We start from the raw sequence: 19,177 nt of genomic DNA on the forward strand, positions 1-19,177 counted from the left end.
TGCAAAGGCCACCAGGAGCACCTTTTATCTCAGAAAAAGCACAGTTTATTTGGGAAACAAACCTAAATTAATGGAGTTATGGGAATCGAAGCATCTTAGAGCCAAGTTCAAATTTACATGACAAAAGATGATTCCCAAATGCTGATGTAAACGGTGAGCAGAGAACTCAGTGGAAATAACAGAGAGACTGGTTCTTAAAATACACGAATCGTAATAATAATTCCGAATGTGTCTTTCGGGCTGTTGCAACAAAGGAAGAGTATGAAGAGAAACAGTGCCAACATCATGGAAATAAATGCAACTGATTATTTCAGGAAGCACGAAGCTAGGCCTTCAGGTTTAAACCACCACTAGGAGTAACAAGGGCGAGGTTAACCCAGGGGAGGGGGTGGACCACGGAGCCCGGGCTCCCCTAACAATCTGCAAAGGGCCAGTAAAGGGCGGGTGCAGGGAGCGGTGGGGGGCGAGGGAGAAATGAAAAACAGGACATGAAACAGAGAGTAGGTGCGCGCCAGGAAGCTCATCCCAATGAACTTCCAGAAAGGAGCGACAGAAAAAACCCGTAAGAGAGGAAAGCATGGAAATCCCCCCCACGCGAAGGACGTGAGAGAGCGCGCACGTGAAGCTGAACGGGTGGGGTGCTCCCCAAAGCCGAGCCGGGGCAGCGGGAACAAGAGGCCGAGGGGAGGCCTCTGGAAGGGCTGAGAGAAGCAGCACGTCTCTCACAGAGGATCAAGACCAAAAGGCTTGGAGCTGCTCGGCAGCCCTGCGGTTAAAGGACAACGGAGCGATCCCTTTGAAATCTGAGCGAAAATGATTCCCAAGGAATAGGCTCTGTCCAGCCAGGTGCGGGGAAGAGGGACATTTTCAGACACGTCTCTAGGAAAGGATTTGCCTCTTACACATCCCCGGTCTGGAAGCTTCTAGAGATGCGCTCCATCAAAACGGGGAAGTAATGCAAGAGAGAGGGAAACTTTGGGCGCAGGAGGCAGGGGTAACAACCAAGGGAAAGCAAGGAGGATGGCGGGGGGAGATTGGGGTACAGGGGACCCGTCTCACTGGAAGCGGCCAGGCGTTTCCAGGAGTTCGTCAAGGAGGCTGAATTCATGAATCCCTGAGGCTCGGACAGTTTCTGGGGAGATTTGTAAAGCTCGCCACGCATTTGAAATAGAGCCAGCGATCAGTAGGGACAAGCTAAGCACACAGGCCTGCAGACCTGGCTCTGGGCATGTCTGCAGAGGGCGGGGGGGGGGGGGGGCTGGGGGTGCATGGGCAGGGCTGGGTGTTTGCAGACGGCACCTCGCAGTCAAACGAAAATCAAGAAGCAGCAATGCACGAATGCAATTGCAGTGTGAAGAAAAATACCGAAAGGCACTGGAAGAGCCGCTGCTGGGGCAGGGAGATAGGGGGGTGTAGAGGAAGGCAGGGCAGAAAGGCCTCATAGAGCTCGGAGCATACCCAAAGTTGACATTTAAAAGCGGGTCTTAGAAAACATACACACAAGAAACAGGAGCGAGCACACCTCTCTCTCCCTCCTGCTCTCCCCCTCCTGCTCCCTCCCCGCAAACGGTCAGAAGGATGTACGTCTAACTCTTAAGTGACTCTGTCTGAGACCTTCTGAAAGCAGAGACTGAGGTGGGTGATGTGGGGGTGACCCTGGACACAGAAGCAAAGGGGTGGGAAAGCAAGAGAAGGAAAGGAGAAGTGCCAGCAGAGGGCATCTGTGCGGTGGGTTACAGCTGTCCTGCTGGGGACCCTGGGAGAGACATGCAGAATGCGCTTCCAGACCATCCCAGTAAAGGATGGGAGGCAGGCACATTTATCCACGCCCTTCCGCCCTCGGAGTTACCTCCAGGACCCCACCTCCCTCCAGCTCTGGCCTGGTGCGTCAGGACTTCGGAGAAGGCTGAGGGGGGGAAAGCTGGGACACCCGGTGGGACACTGGGACACCCCGTGGCACACTGCCAGCACACACTGTAACTGTCCGCCAGGGCCACAGCCAGTATCACGGCAGGTCAAGGGGACGTGGAATGGCGTCACTACTGGACAGGGCTGAGCTGGTGGTGACTAAGGGGAATCCCGGCTTTAGCTGTAAGGAGGGAGCCCTTCGCTTCGCGGTGCCTGCTAAACACCCTGGGAGCCAGTATGACCCTCTGCTCTGGGCTCTAGCTGCTTTGTTTCCTCCCCCGTGTTCTTACTGTGTCTTCAACATCCAATTTTCTAACGAGGGCTTTTTGATCCACAACAAGCTTATTCATTATTTTCCTAAAGATAAATAAGTATTTTAAAGTACTTAAAATGCAAGTTTTATTGCAACCGCTGGCAATAAGAACTCAGGTAAATGTGGCTCATGCCCTGGGCCTAAGAGAATCATCATCAAAATGATTCCAGGGCATTCAGAAGATGAAGAGCCACCAGTAAACTCCCAACCTGCCCCACTGTTTTAGCTGATATCCCCTCAGCCAGACCGGGGCGTGTCCATGGGAGAGTGAGCCAGATGGCTACCGGTGCTGAGGTCCCTGGGGACTCGGTGACACTGCGGGCATTTCAAAGATCTCCTGTGTTTTATGTTTTACAAGAGTGGATTCTTACCTCACTTTAGTCTCTTATATAATAACTCTATCTATATGTCTATATAATTATACTTATATATAATAATGAATTATATCTATAATTGGCATCTCTACCCATAGCTATAACCTATAGAGCTATAATCTATATCTATGTTAAACTTATATAGCATAACTATTTATAATTATACCTATAATTTTATCTGTTATCTATAGAAATTAAATCCATATAATATATTATCACAGCATGCTTAATCTGATTTTATAATTAATATATCCTTGCATATCTCCTCCTTCAATGGGTATTTTACAATTCTGTGACTGCACTTACAACAATGCAATCTGGGAAGGTCTAAATGACAACCCAGTCACCTGACAGTTCCAGGAAGGGACTAAGAACTTTACTGGTGGGCACTCCCTTTATCTTCACCCAGGACAATATGTGCACACTGGGGGGGAAGTGGGGGGAAGAAAAACAGGAGGCTCTGGCAGAAATGAGCAACTCTATCAGAATAAACAGGAATTCTAGTTAAAATTAGTGGCACAACCATGACACTATTGTAAACATGATTCAAAATGGTCACTAATTCCAAAACCATTTTAATAACTCGGGCATCATTCAAACATGGTCGGTGGTTTTCCTACCATCAATCACACATCTCAGGTAGGGCTATTCTTTTTCCCTTTCAGCTCTGTTTCTACCTGACACTTCCCCAGGGGCCCACGAGCTAATTAAGTGCTTCAGTTTAAAAGACCTCTCCTCACCCGTCGTGCCGCACCATGAATGTGAGATGTAAGGGGTGGCAGGCTGAGAAAATATTAAAATGGTATTTAATTAAGCCGAGTAAACAATAAGGTCAATAGTGACTTGAAGCTAACATCTGTCTCTGAACAAGGCAGGCAAGCTCCCTCCAGGTACAGGCGACAGAGACGGGAGCTAATGCTGCATGTACCTTTGTCTATGACACTGGTGATATCTACGTCTGCCGCAGAGGCAATGAGACATTTAATAAAAAGAGACAAACAGGGGTGCCTGGCTGTATCTAGGAGGAGAGGAGGAACAGCCCTCCAGCTATTCAGCACTGCAATGTTCAGGCTCCATTTCATTTTGCTTTTACAAGTAACCAAGGAAATAAAAAAATGTTCTATACCACCTCCATAAACAGAGCATGCACAGCTCTGAAGTCTCCCATCTTGAACTGTGCTGTGAAACCCTCATCTGATGCTATTTCCGTAAGTAGGAAAGGGTTGGAGAACCTCTGTTATGTATCTGTCAAGCCCTAAACACTCTGTAAATGAATATGGGAGTTGGGGAGATAACAGATGTTACAGTTTTAGTGCTAGGACTGCACAAGAGGTTGGACTGTGATTGGGCTTGATATTAGAACATCAAAAGCCCAACAAATGGCAAAATTGCCACTATCACTATATCTAGGGTGAACAGAAATGGTTTCTGTCATGGTTAATTGCATGTGTCAACTTGCCTTGGGCCACAGGATGCTGAAACATTATTCTGGTGTGCCTATGAGAGTATTTTTGGATGAAATTAACATTTGAGGCAACAGATCAAGTAAAGCAGATTGCTCTCCCTAAAGTGGGTGGGCCTCATCCAATCATTTGAAGGCCTCGAGTGAAAGGGAGCTCCTCCTGCCTGACAGTGTTGAGATGGGACATCAGTCTTTTCCTGCCTTGGGACTTGAATGGAAATATTGGCTCTTCTTGGGTCTCAAGACATATGGTTTTCATACTGTAACTTACACCATCAGTTCTGATTTTCAGGCCTTTGGACTTGGGTTAGAACTACATACATATCTGGGTCTCCAGTTGCCAACTGCAGATCTTGGAACTTCTTAGCCTCTATTATCACATGAACAAATCCCTTATAATAAATTTCTTTACACACACACACACCTTATTGGTTCTGTATCCCTGGAGAACCCTAATATAGTTTCCAAACCCTAAATAAGTGAAGTGGTAAAAAAGCACTATTTCAATACCATGGGTTATATGCAGAAATGCAAAATTCACAAATACATTTAAAACCAGATTTCACTGTCTTGTTCAGATGAATTTCCAGGGTCTTTGGCATCCATACTAATTCCATCACTGTCCCTGGATGCCATTCAGTTGAGTGAGAAGCCAGGCTGATTCCACCTCCTCTGTCTCTCGAACCCACCCAATATTTTCCATCAAAACTGCGATCACATATTCCCTCAGGCCACTGTCACGTCTTACCTGAAGACAGCCTCGTCACTACCCTTCCTACCTCCTGTTTCCCCTGCTCCCACCCATTCTCTCTACAGTAGTAAAATGTCACCCCTCCACTTGGCTTAACATACTCCACTGGATCCTCACTGTGCTCTGAAGCAGGCCCAGCGTCACGACGACAGCTTTGGGATCTGGCTTTCCCTTCCCTGTCTTCCGCCACAGCAGCCTGATCTTCCACATACCTGGGTCCCGTCCTAGCCCTGCCGAATCAGAATATTCTGGAACAACGTCTGACTATCTGTATCTTCCAAAAAGCTGCTCCAGATCATTTGAAAGATCGGCCAGACAGGTTTAAGAACCACTGCTTTGGGAGTCATGTCCTCTGACAGCTCAAAGGTCATCCGTGACCATCCGTGTACTATGACAGTGGCGTGTACTTATTGCCTCTGCTCCGACAGGATTCGGAGCTGACTGTCGCACGCAGGGCAGGCTCCACCCCAGCTCCCGGCCGTCCCCCCAGACGGTGCCGCTTTGCAACGAAGAGAGACGGAGAAAGCGGCAGTGAGCGAAGCTGCTGGACGGTAGAGTGGGTGCTCCCCTCTCCTCCGGGCCTCCCTCTGGGTTTGGAAGTTGTTACTCACCTTGCAAACATTTGTTTCAATCCCGGTTTCTTCTTGAGCCAATAACTTCTCATGAAAATCAAAGTGGGATTCTCCTTGCAGTTGGAGACTCAAGCTCTGTGATGTGATCATAAAGCGCCAACCTACACTGATGCCGTAAGTCCTGTTGTATAAAATGCTTTCTTTGCTGGCACTTTGCCTCTAGAGTTCCTGTCCTCACACTGCCGTCCCCCCTCCATGGCACTGCCTGCTTGGGGTTCAGTATGTGTGCTTTCTCCCGTAATGCCAGCGAGTCTACACAGTGGGTATGACTTCTGCCATTTAATAAGTACAAAGCAGAAGCAACCTGCTAAGGTCACACATACACCGGTGTACCACAGAGCTGGGTTTCAAGCTCAGGTCTCACTCTAGAACCTTCCGCACCGATCCAGGACCACACTGAGTTTCTCCCTCCTGAATTTAGCCCCACGATCACGGCATTTTCAGCTCCTTTGACTCCACGCAGCACTGAGATGGAACAGCCCCCAGACTCCAGCTGAGGGTCCTCTAACACACCTGCAGTCGCCTAACTCCCGTCACAATCCCCGCGAACGCGAAGACCAGATGACCAAAAAAAAACCACAAAGGAGGAAGAAAGTGTTTCCTTCTGTGAGGTATTTCTTAAACCTCTGCCTGTTTGATGACGGTTCTACCATCACGCATTCTGAAGGATGGGCAGAGTACATAGAAAGTTAAACTAAGCGCAGAATCACTAGATATCTTTCAGACGGCCCAATGAATGAAAAACTCAAATATCTTTACCTCCTGAAATTAACTTTGAAACGGAAAGGGCTCGCCCTATAAAATGTCTAAATCACATGATTCTATTGTTGGAAATTTAAGGTTTCAAAGTGACATAAAACTAAATTAGGATGAGGCACGTTAGTCAGAAAAGCGCAAAGCTGTACATGTCACAGGCACCATAAGCCAGAGAAAGGACTCCTGGTGTGTGTGTGGGGGGGGTGCTGAGGCAGAGATATGTCAACGCTGACAGCCCCTACTAACACCTATAGTTGGCGGGAGCCATCAAGACCTTACTCCGGAGCAGCTCTCCATTGATTTCCCTGCTCCTGCTACGAGGAACGGCGCCTGCAAACCCGCATCCCCTTACCCTTTATTGCAGGGAAAGGGCCGAGCCGCCGGAGCCGTCCTGGCGCTCGGGGCTCAGCTGAGGTGCCCTCCTGCCCACCTTACACCGTTTCAGAGAAGCCAGCTCCAGGCAAGGCTGCTCTGTGACCATGAGGGAGGGTGACCAAAAAACCCCCCAAAATCCATGGAGAAATCAAGTCTGAACAGACGACACATGACCACTGCACAACCCATGGACAGGATCAAACATCCCCTATCCTGGCTAACGAGCGTCTGCTACGGTTTCTAATCAGCCATGGCTTTAACCTCACTCTGCCTTTTTGCCTCCTATATAAGAATTACTAAAACAGCCAGTCACAAAATTAGCCCAGCATCCCGTATGGAGCAAACCCCACTTCCTTGCCCTCGTCTCAGGGCCACTAAAACTAGCCCAAATCCTACCAGACGTTCTTTGTTACACCTTCTTGCTGAGATGCCCCTAAGCTTCCCATGCTATGTGGTTCTCCCTTAGTGCTGTGAGTCAATAAATCTAACACTGTTTTTAAAAAATAGGTGTATTTCTGGGGGTCTTTGCTGAAAGAGCATTGGCACTTTTCTGTTTTCCCCCAGGGGAGCTGGGGGCTCCGTGGTGGATGGTCTTGCAGTCAATGGCCTGAGAAACGTGCAAAGAGAATTAGCCAGCTGCGAATGGTAAATGCGGAGGAGTTACGCTCATTTCATAACAGCCCTGAGCCTCTGATCTTTGTTACCAGGAACAGAAGCTCGACCTTGCTCAAACGATCAGGAAGCATTTCCACTTCTCAGATTACAGCTTCATAGGTGGAATAGGCTGGTATTAGAGCAAGAGATCCTCAGTATCTTCCAGGAGTCATCATAAGAACACTCACATAATGTTAGGGTCTTTGCCCTCAGAAACTGATGTGCCAGCCCAGCCAGCGTGGCTCAGTGGTTGAGTGTCGACCTATGAACCAGGAGGTCACGGTTCAATACCTGGACAGGGCACATGCTCAAGTTTCGGGGCCGATCCCACATAGAAGGTGTGCAGAAGGCAGCAAATCAATGACTCTCATCATTGCTGTTTCTGTCTCTCTCCCTCTCCCTTCCTCTCTCTGAAATCAATAAAAACATATTTAAAAAAAGAAAGAAACTGCTGTGCCCGACTGAGAAATGCATTGTTGCACTTTATGCCACTGGTGGGCAGTGCCCTCGCCCTTCCTTGGCTCCTGCACTTCCCTCGTGGCTGCTGTCATCACCACCACCACGCCCACGTCTTCACTGTCACCACCTCACCACTCAATGCTTTTGAATGATTTTCTCTGTACCAGGGTCCAGGTTATATACATGATCTCATTTAATCCTCAGGCCAACTCTAGGAAGGTGGTGGGGTAATGGATCCGATCCTCATTTTACAGGTAAGGAAACTGAGGCAGAGACAGTAAATAATTGCAAAAGAGCAGAAACAGCATTCAAGACCAGAATGTTCTGCTCCGAGGCTCACACTCTTAGCTGCCACAGTAATTTTTATCCCTTTAAACAATGCTTTAGCTCGTGAGATGAAAATGGAAAAGTGGCCTAGGGTAGCTGTGTGCTCAAGTGCTTTCAAGAAAACTTCCTAGAAATGTGTCAGGTTCAGTAATTCCGGCAGGAAATAAATTTGTTTAGAGATAATGTGACATCAAGTATAAAACTATGCTTTAAACGTAAACAAAGCCATAAGCAATTGAGATTCAGAACCTCTGATGAGCCATGAAGTGAATATTTAAAAATCAACAATTATAATAAGCATGTTTCCCTAATAAAAATGATAAGATTATAATGAAAAACCATCCCTTCAGCCATGGTCTGTTACAAGACGGGGAAAAGGGACAGGGACACCGTGTTGCCACAGAGCTTCCTCAGTTCCAGATTACTGCCTGGCACAGGACAGGTGCTCAATGGTTGCTGAATGAATAAATGGTATTTAAGAATAAATAATCAGGTGATGGGCCCTGGTTAACACTGTGGTGGTAATGCTGGAAGATGTTTCTTCGAGAAGGAGCATTTTGTTGCAGGAAGACCCAACTTCATTTCACACTCAGAGTGTGCTGATTATTAAGGGGGGCTTGCTCTGAAAGACCCTGGTATAAACTCGGCCTTGCCACTTACCAGCGATAGGGCCTTCTTTGCTCTCTCTAATCCCCTCACCTATAAAATGGAGATAACAGAACTCACCCCACAAGCTAGTTAGGCGGAGCAAATGACATGTTGTAGGACATATTTTGCTCATGCCTGGCACTTACACTGCCAATATGCCACCTCTTCGACATACACTGGCGGTTTCCTAGGATTCAACCTAATTAACCGTAATGGGATCTGGCTTCAAATATGGTAAAAAGCCCCTTTCTGCTCAAAATAACTCACGAGGCAGAGGCTGATGTATTCTTTCCTGCTACCTCCACAGCCTCATCTGCCAGCCTCTGTCTCCTGGGCTGTTGTCTGGGTTATCAGAAGGGGGGGTCACACCTGGGAGTGTGGCTGCCATGATCTTCCGACTGCCTGATGGCAGGATGTGCCCACGACATGCACTCTTGCACTGAACCGGCTCCGGCGGGCCATGGTAGCAGCGAGAGGAAGACATGGCCACATAGAAACCTTCAAAGACTCTGTGGCATGATTCTTTGATTTGAGCATGAAATGCAAATCAATAACTAACAGGCCAGATCCTGGCACCACTGGCCCTAGGTATAAAGTTGGCTGATAACTTGGGGTGGAGCTGATGCAAGTTTATCAATAAGAGGTCTGGAGGCCCAGGCTGGACTCCTTCATTTACCCTTGTCATATGCTCACTTGCTCCTGCCTTTCATGGCGCAGTATGTTCTAGTCCTTGTGACCACACAGTGCTAGCACCACCACCGCTACACGTATAACTAATATTCCTCTCTCTAAGGCAAGAAAATTAATCTCCAAGATAGCTCATGGAAACTTCTGCTGCTACCCATCATTTTTACAAGTCATTATTTTAACAGATTTAATTTCTATAACTTGGTAAGTGCAAACGTGTTATCTGTGTCTTTAATGTGAAAACATTTTATACTTTTTGGTGATAAACACAAGGTCAAAATCTTGGACATATTTTAATAGCAAAGAAGATTAAAACAACTGAATGCTTGCTTAAAACTCTGCTTTATAGCTGACTCAAGGTGAGGAGGTTTATAAGGCTGTATTTCTGGACTTTAAAAACTGCCAGGTAATTCCTTTTGAGCATACTATGTGTACCGGTGTGCACCAGTGTGTGTTCTGATGACACCCACCTTTCTGTATGTGTGGATGTATTAAGTTTTACCTCTATATAATTTCATGTAGGAATTTACGTATATGTTCTTAGAGGAAAAGCAATGTCCCATTTATATTCCATATAAAGCCTACTGCTGTCTTTAGCATGTAATAGGAATTAAATAAATGTACAAAGAATTGAATTAATTAGGAAGTTCAAGGAAAATAATTTTGTTAATTTTCACATAAAATGCACTGAAACAGTGATTTCTGGTGTCAGATTAAAAAAAGAAGAAAAAAGTAGCGATAATTGCAGGAAATTAACCCAAGAATTTCAGATTAATTTTCCATTAAAGTGAAGCTGAATTATCCTTTCTTCTTGGAAAAAACAAGCCATTATATTCTATGATTTAACCATCAGTAATAGATGAAATATATTTCATTTAAAACGTAAGCGTCTATTTCCATGAGGTGTGTGTGGAATTCATTCTATAAGGGGTAACGCCACAGGTAAGCAAGTCACAGGCAACAGACGGGATCCTTCCATTGTAGAGACGTTAACATAGAACTCTGTCCATCAGCAGCTGACGGCTTAGTGATTAAGTAGGAGACACTGAAAGAACAAACGAGGTACCAGGAAGGAAAGACTGGCCTGAACTTTGCTCTGACTCCAGAAGCCAAAATGGAAAGACAAAAAGTCAGGGAAAGCTATGCTCACAGATGCACAGCATAAAAAACGCCCGAGCTGTTGTGGCACAGCCGGGTACCAGATGAATTTCTTTAGAGCCCTGAGTAGCTACGAAGGACAACAGTCTAGTTTCTGTTGTTTATAAACTTGTCTTTATACACAATCATTCTCTGTGTTTTCATTAAGGACAAGTCTAGATCACTGAGGCAGGTTAGGGCTAGGTAAAGAAAATCATCACTAGTTCTACTAGTTATGTTTACATGTATTGTATGATACAATCAAACCTCGAAGAGAACTTGATCAAGTAGGCTCACCATGAGAGTCCTTACCTTGAAGGCAAGTCCTTCATTTGGACAGTAGGGTCATGCCATCTCACGGGAAGACTTTAGAAGCCTGCAGTGGCTATCCAGAGTTCAGCCTCAGTAGTTCCAGGACCTCTTCAAAGGTGTAACTTAACTCAAATGCTTGCCTGGAAGCAATGGCCACACCCTGACACTCACCCTTCCTCAGAGCAATTCTGTATTGAGGATATCAAGCCTCTAAAATGCCTTCATGGACTGCAATCTCCTCGTCTTCAATTTCTCCATGGCCCCGACTTCGCCCCTTTTGCTCTCACTGGAATCTCCAGCCTCTGGAAGATTTCCCTAATTCTTGGCTCACTTGCATTAGGTGGCCCCTTGGGCAACCATTTCAAACTGGCTGTCACGGGAATGAGAATAATACGTAATTTTTATGTGGCACTTTACAATTCAGAAAATACTCTCTTAGGCCTTCTTTTATTCGATTTTATCTGCAGTAGGTCTTAATATTATTCCTTGTAAAGAAGTAGCAAAGGGGACTTTAAGAGACCCCCTGAAAGCTTGCTGACATATTGTAGTGAGCTATTTGTACCCTTGCACTGTCTTGCCTCAAGGGCTCACAATGGCAAGAGAGCAGCCAACGGCCTAGGACTGCCTGTGGCCATGCCTCAGCACACAGGCTCAGATACCAAGCAAGTAAGCAACTCTACCCTGAAAAGGAACACAGACTATATAAAGCCATCCACTATGTATATCGGCAGCGAGGCCACCAGAAAAACAAGTTGTCCTGAACCAAAGTTCTACACATGGCTGGCTCAAAAGACTATGTTAAAATAAATCTAACAAAACCTAACCGTGGCTAAAATAGGTATGAGTCTTTTTGCTTCCAACTATCTTAAAAAAGTAATGATGAAACACTATCTTCAGTTAATTAATTCAAGGTTTTTTGCAGCAAACTTCATGCCCTCATCTTGTATTACATACCATCTGTCTACAGTGAAGACTGTTCTCACCTACAACCTGCTTCCTAACCCTTAGAATAAAAGCATCTCCTTAAACACCAGAAAAGCGTTCTGCTCGACCACAGGGGGATGAGGGCTTACGTTTTAAACCAACGGGTATCATCCCTTTAGAATCCACTGCTGCCGTCTTCTGCGTTCATGAGGCAGCACCTTCGTGCTCAGAGCAAGGTAAGCGTTTAACAGGAGCAGTGCCGACTGGGCAATTGGAGGGCAGGTTTCCTACCCCCAGGGAAAGGAAGGCTTCGTTCTGTTACCTCTAAGTGGCTCCGCCTCTCAGCAATCACACGTTCATCCTTGTTTCCAAACAGTTTCTTTGGAGGGAATTCAAGGGTAGCGAGCTGAAATACACGTTTTACAAAAGATGCATTAATATCACACCTGTGGTCCCCAGGCCATTAGTAACCTATCACTTGGAATGTCTATCATGGGGTGACAAGATGGGAGGCCCTGGCTTGCTTTGCCACCAATCGACTGTGTCACTAAACAGATCAGGCAAGGTTTCCCAGTGGTCAAGTGAGAGGGCGGGACGATGGGAACTCAAAGGAAGGACAGACACGAGTCTCAATTTTTTGTCTCAGTCAAATGGTGTTTGCCAAATGGTGTTTCACAATTTTTATTTACTTAATTTATTTTCTATTTTAATACATCTTTATTGATTTCAGGGAGAGGAAAGGAGAGGGAGAGAGAGAGAGAAACATCAATAATGAGAGAGTCATTGATCGGCTGCCTCCTGCACACCCCCAACTGGGAATTGAGCCAGAAACCCGGGCATGTGCCCTGACGGGGAATCGAACCTCAACCTCCTGGATCCTAGGTCAGTGCTCAACCACTGAGCCACGCCCGGCTGGGCTCACAATTTTTATTTTTAAAACATAAGCATGTCCTTCTTTTCATCTCCTTCTTACACTAGGATTCAATTATTTTTGTGTTGAGAAGATGAGAACTGGGAAACTCAAACTGCATGCTACCTGAGCATTGTGTGCATTGCCTGTTTTTCAACTACTACTGCAAATGAGGACTGCTCCTGTGAAAAGAGGCCTTCCCTTTGAATCCTTTCACCTTGTTTCCTAAGGATTAAAGGTTCAGGACTTGTTTTAGCCTGGTCTTATAACTTCATAGCTTTTTTTCCTTATGCTTTTCTTCTTGGCGGTGTAAACATCATAATGAAAAGATAAGTTTCATTTTAGACTCCAAGGAAAGAGACTCTACACTCTGGTGAAAACCTGACCAGTCAGTGTTGCCTCGGTTGAATGAATGCTAAGAGACATAATTGCTGGTGTTCATGGAATTCACCATTTCCTTCCTACCTCACCTTATGAGGTTCAGACAAATTGAGAGTCCAATGAAGCATTATCAAGAAAAATTAACAATCTTTCTCCCACACTATAGGTCCACAATATGCCACACAATTCTTATTTTATACATATGCAAATCCCCTAGTTGATTTAAGTTTATAATGCCACAGCACAAGTCAAAAATTAAGAAATAGCACTTATACATATAATACTTCAAAAACTTAGTATTAAGGTAAAATATACATACAGCAAAATGCACATATCCTATGAACAACTTGATGAATTTTCAACATCCCAATACACTGTAACCACCACCCAGCTGGAGAAACAGAACAAATCAGCCCCCCAGGAACCCCTCAATGCTCTCTTCTGATTGTTCCCTCCCACCCCCCACACAGGCTGACTGGCCTTCTAACAGCTTGGTTTCGTTTTTCCTATTTTTGAACTGCGCATAAATGGAGTTACTATAGCATGAACTGCCTGCCTTGCTCTACCTCACGTCTGTGAGCTCCACGCATGCTGCCATGGGTAGCGATACCTTGCTCATCCTGTGGTCGTACAATATTCCTTCAGGAACGTTCCACTGTTTATCTGTTTAGTCTCTTGTTATTGGGCTTTTGGTTAGTTTCCAGGGTCTAGCCGTTAGGAATTGTGCTGCTATACACATTTTCCTATAAGTCTTCTAATGAACATATGTAGGGTGCTCATACTCTTAGGAGTAAAGATGCTGGGTCACATGGTATGCAAGTGTCTGGTTGTATTTGAAACTATCAAATGGTTTTCCAAAGTGGTTTTACTTAGGGACACTCCCCCCCCAGCAGTGACTGAGGGATCCAGTTGCTCAGATATTCACCTACACTTGGCCCTGTGGCCTTTTTCCTCTTAGTACTTCTGGTGGGTATGGGGTGATTTCTACTGTGGTTTTAATTCGTTTATTCTAAGGACTAATGATGCTGAGCATCTTTTCACATGCTCATTGACCGTCTGGCTAGTCATTTTAGGGAAGTGTCTGTTCAACTTTTGGCCATGTTTTATTCAGTAACCTGCCATTTTCTTATTAAGGGTAATCCTCCCCTTCACTCTGTTCAAAGTCTCTTTGATTACTTTATGGTCCCCTTTTAAAGTGACATGAAGTCAGGCAGACGTTTGCTGCTTCTTACTTTGGGCCCTTTCTGCCACAGCAGAGAAGTCCTGGGGGGGGGCGGTGTATATAGCCCTTTATCCGTTTCTCACCCATGTTCCAATTTTGTTGCTGACATTCAACTTTAAAACCAGTACAGGTCACGTGGAAGCCCATGAGTACTGAAGTAAGTCAGACCCAGTGTGAATCCTGGATTGACCAATAACCAGCCAACTACCTCTCTTTCTCTCCACCCAAATAGTCTCTGCTGAAAAAAGTGCAGAGAGTAACACTGAACTTCGCTGGGGTTCTGTGACGATTCAGTGAAGCAATGCCACATGGACCTCAGCTACTGCTATTACTTGTTAGAGATCTGGTAATCATAAGAAAGCAGTGTGCCACCTTTTCTTGCACCCTCTCCCCATCCCTGGACTGGTGATGTGGCTTCAGGGAGCAAACAGCTTTCTGGAATCCTGGCCTCACTGGCAAAAACACGCTTCCCCTGCGTTGCAGCTTAGAGAAGACAGGTCACCCAGAGCTTGTCTTTGGGGCTTCACCCAGCCTCAGTTTCATCTTGTACAAATGTTTTCCCACTCAACGCAGTGAAGCTGTAAGCTTGGCAAGCAGCTTTCACAGTTGGTTGTTTAGTCATTTTCTTATGTGGCTGATGAGGTGATGTGGTTTCTGTCAGGGAAACTTCTAGTCACACTTGCACACTCAATCAGAAATGGTGCCCTAGGAGGACTTCAGGGAGCTGAGCTGGGTGGGGGCCAAGCATTTATATATCCTGGTAGTCCACAGTCCTACTCCATCCTGAGATGGAGGCTAATATTTTATGCTATTTATACCCACCCTGTGAAATAAGGATTTATAAATTATGTGTAATGCTGTTGTTCAGATTTTAGGAAGAAAGAGGCAAACTTTATTCGGCTTTTAGGCATATAATCATAGGACTCTGATAGGCAGCCATCTATCTTTAGAGATGAACACAGGTCCGGATTTAAGTGACTTAGAAAGGTTCAAAGTCATGGATAGGATGTTAGACTCCAGAACTCTAGGTTTTTCATAATAACGCTGTAAAAGATGTATGCAGTGTACCGAAGAGGCCCTTCTGAAGCCCTTGGGATCTAGGATTCAGAGGAAAGACAGTAAACGCTCCTTAAGTGTATGAAACCAGAAAAATGACGCATAGTTGCTAGGCAGCGATCGACAGTTCCAACAAGAGCTGTCAGTGGAACCCCACTGAGGCCTGCACCCAGTAAGGGGACAGGAGAGTGAGGGGGGTCAGCCACAGCAGTGGGAATGACAGGAAGCAGGGTGGGTCTGGAGGCGGGCTCCCAGAAGGCTGTCCTGGGACATTTAAGATTAGCTAGTTCCTATCACCTTATGCCTCTCATCATAAAACAAAGGGATGGCGGTAGATATCCTTATACAGAGCCGGAGCACTGCAGGGAGGGGGGGAGAAAGGTGGGAGCAGAGCTTCCTGTGCGACCCACGACAGAAATGCATGCTACTGGGTGCCCGTCCTATTGGTGAGGGTAGGACACAGACAAACCAAAGTAGAAAGGCAAGGCCACGAGGCAAAGTCCAAAAAAATATATATGGCCTCCATTAAAGTCATTACATTTATGTCAGAAACAGCTTTCCAACTCTCTTCTTCTGATAGAACGGAAACTACCTTCATTTCTCCTCCTTAGGGACTCTTAACAGTGCTATTTAGGCCTTGCTCTCTATAAACTCTTAGGACGAACAAAATGAAATTTCCAATTTTGTAAGTTAAAAATGGTTGAATATCAGCAATTTCATCTAGTTAAACCCTGTATAAACTTTGACATTTTTAAGGAACCATTAGGGCAAAGATACATTTCTACCTGCTTTACCTGCCAAGTGTAAATATTCTCAGTTGACAGATTATCAGTTGGTTAAATCTAAACCAATATTTGTTCAAAGGAATTATTTCTTGGAAAGCACTCAAAAATAAAAACTAAAAATACCTTAACTTAAAAATATATATGAAATTGAAATAGCTAGAGTTGGGAATGCAGGGGAGGTGGCACATTTAGGGACTAATAGTTGCTGACATAGAACATGTAGTCACACTCAGCCATCTGAGTCAGCCCATCTTCCAGAAAGAAAAGACCAGCATAGTGTTTACTTGGATTAGAGAAGAGAGGGCAGGAGCTGCTGCTCCGTTCTTGAAATCGTAGTATTATAAAATCCTCAGGAGGGCTTAGAAACCTGATGTAGGAAAGAGGCCTGCATCTCGTCTCTCCACAAGCGCAAAGCAACTGCTTCAGGTATTTTAAAACAGGCAGCAAAGCAATCGTCTGTAAGTTTCATTTCTGGACTGTAAATAATTTCAACTGTCAAAATATTTTGAAAAATGGACAATTTACCAAGGTCGGAAGAACCACTGGTCAGGACAAATAATGTGCCTGGAGAGTCAAAATTTTTAAAAATCTCTTCCATTTTTGCTTAAAGTGTTGCTGTCTGAAAAGTAATATTTCCCACAAGTCAAGAATACAAGAGGCTCACAGAGACGGTGATTCACAACAGTCCCTGGCCCTCCGCTCACGGCCTACATACATCAGCATCTTTTGTTCATTCGCTTGGTTGCTTTCTCAGGGTAAACAGAAATGTAAAAATCAAGCATATTGCCTGGGTATTTTCATTTCTCCTCAAGTGCTTTCTATTTACAAATTTTCATTTTTACACCCTCATTTTTCAGTCTAGCAGATGTTCTAGATTTGATTTCCATGAGAGGCACTGCCAGGAACAGTAAATTGCAATCTGTAGGTGGAGAAGAGACCCCTCTTTGATTTCCTTTGTAACCTCTGACAAAGGAAACAGAGTGTCCTACATTTCTAAAAATGAAAGTTCCTGGAGTTCTATATGCTTCACAAGAAGTAAACTCTAAAGGGGCTCCGGTAAATATTTCTGATTCACGTAAAAGTTATCAAGATACTTGGGATTCAGTAATGAGAGAAAAATAGTTTTCTTTCTTTCCATGAGATTTCATTTTCATAAAGAGCAAGCGCCCTTTCTCCCCTCATAACTTGGAGAGAGAGAAGCATGGTGAACAGTGACTGCAACCGAATAATCTTTCCATATAACGTCAAATTTCATGGAACGGCTCTGGTTAAAGAAGGCGGAGCTTTCTTTGCTCCCTTCATCTCCTTCAAAAGCGCCAAAACAACAAAAGAGATGCAAAGTAAAGGAAACACTGTCTCCAAACTGGGAAACTTCTGCCCCCACATCCCAGGCCAGGCAGCACCCAGGTATAGCGCTGTGGGGAGGGGGTGGGGAGCAGGGCTTCCGGGGGCCCCCTCTCCGCACCTCCAACTGCGGCACGCGAGCTGTCCCCCAAGTTCAGCATGTAAACTCTCAGGCCTTCCACTAAGCGGTAATTAAAGGGATGAAATCTGGCGACAAGGACAATGTAGGGGACATCTGCTGCCAAGAGAAAGGCGGGAGGGGGCTGTGGGAGGAAGAACCCAGAGAAGCTCACAGTGTCCGAGGGAGAAAAGGCCAGAGGGCAAGTATTTGGCTTTATGGCCATAGCCAGTGGTCCTACAGCCCTTCTGACCACCAAAAAATAGGAAAGGATTTGTCTCAAAATGAAGGAAAAAATTGGTGGAAGAAAATTCAGAAATATTCCTGGCAAAAGTGTAGGCAGGTAGCAGCTTGCAGCCCGTCTCCTCCCCGGCATCTGTCCTCTCGCCGGCCCCATGACACACCGGTGTCTTCTCCCAACAATGAGTCCACTTCACTTAAAGATGAAGGGTAACTGGAAGCAACCCAAACTGGAACTTGAATAAAAAGGGTGGTGTGAGGAGAGCTGGATGAAACATAAGCAAGAGGCAGAAAAAGAACATACAGCCCAAGGATTAGTCCAAGACAGCAGGAAAGAATTCAGATAAGAAATGATTCAGACTCTTACAGGAACCACAGAAAACAACTCTGAAAAAGAGCCAAAAGAGGAAAGTGCTACACAGGTTGAAAGAAGAGAGTACGCGGGTGAACAGGGTAGGAAAGCAAGTGAGCTCCTAGAGAAATAAACAGCCGATTCTAGGGCTGGGGCGAGGAACATATAAAATAAGCCCGAAGCATCTGTGGTCCCAGAAGTAAGAAGTGCGCAAAACCAAAAGTCCACTGATGGGAGTGCTGGAAGGAACACATCTGACAACCGAAAGAACTCCTAATGGCCACGCTGTAATAATTTGAAAAACAAAATAAAAAATAATAATATTGGCTTATAACTCAAAAAATAATGATTTGGATAAACAATTGAATAACTAAAGAAATGGGAAAAAACTGACAAGCATCCCATGCAGAAGAATTTCAAAATATTTATGTAGACACTTGGCCCTGGAGGAGGTAGAGCGTGTCTCCCCATTACTAAAGAGTGTGCTGTGCACAGTAACTTCCTCCAAAGAACACAGTAGAGAAAGAGGGAAAATCAGGAACATTTCCAGTGGAGAAAGCTGAGTCGGGTGACCAAGGTGAGAACGCACAGCGGAAAGTCAAACTGACAGTGCTTGTATCCTTTACGTGATGTGATGACAATGGCACTTCATTTACCTCTGCGGCATTCCTCCCCGAAACCCGTAACTCTAATCCAATCGTGAGGAAAATAACAGACAAATCCCAGTCGGAGACATCCTCTAAAACACCTGACCAGCACTCCTCAAAACTGTCAGAGCCATCAAAAACAAGGAAAGCAGGAGGAGCTGTCCCTAAGGAGACACAATGACTGAACGCAATGTGGTGTCCTGGGTGGGATCCTGGCATGACGGACATTAGGTACAAACTATGGAAACCTAAAAAATATGCTTTAATTACTAATAATGTTTCAATATCGGTTCACAATAATGTAGCAATCATTGTGACAAATGTACACAGTGACTAAGTTGCTAATAATAGGAGACTGCGTATGGGGAATATGAAAACTCCCTGAGCTAACTTCACTTTTTTC

At 45.2% G+C, this 19,177-nt stretch overlaps 1 protein-coding gene across 1 annotated transcript in view; it reads right to left on the reverse strand.

Moving 5' to 3' along the window:
* Window positions 1-19,177, reverse strand: part of KIF16B (kinesin family member 16B) — a 197,312-nt gene that overhangs the window by 14,971 nt on the left and 163,164 nt on the right. Inside the window, exon 25 of the mRNA XM_081148758.1 lies at window positions 12,042-12,125. Coding sequence (XP_081004884.1) covers window positions 12,042-12,125 — 84 coding nt within the window. The remainder of the gene's footprint in view (window positions 1-12,041; window positions 12,126-19,177) is intronic.

Source organism: Miniopterus schreibersii (assembly GCF_964146895.1).
Source record: "Miniopterus schreibersii genome assembly, chromosome: 10".
Taxonomy (NCBI): Eukaryota; Metazoa; Chordata; class Mammalia; order Chiroptera; family Miniopteridae; genus Miniopterus; species Miniopterus schreibersii.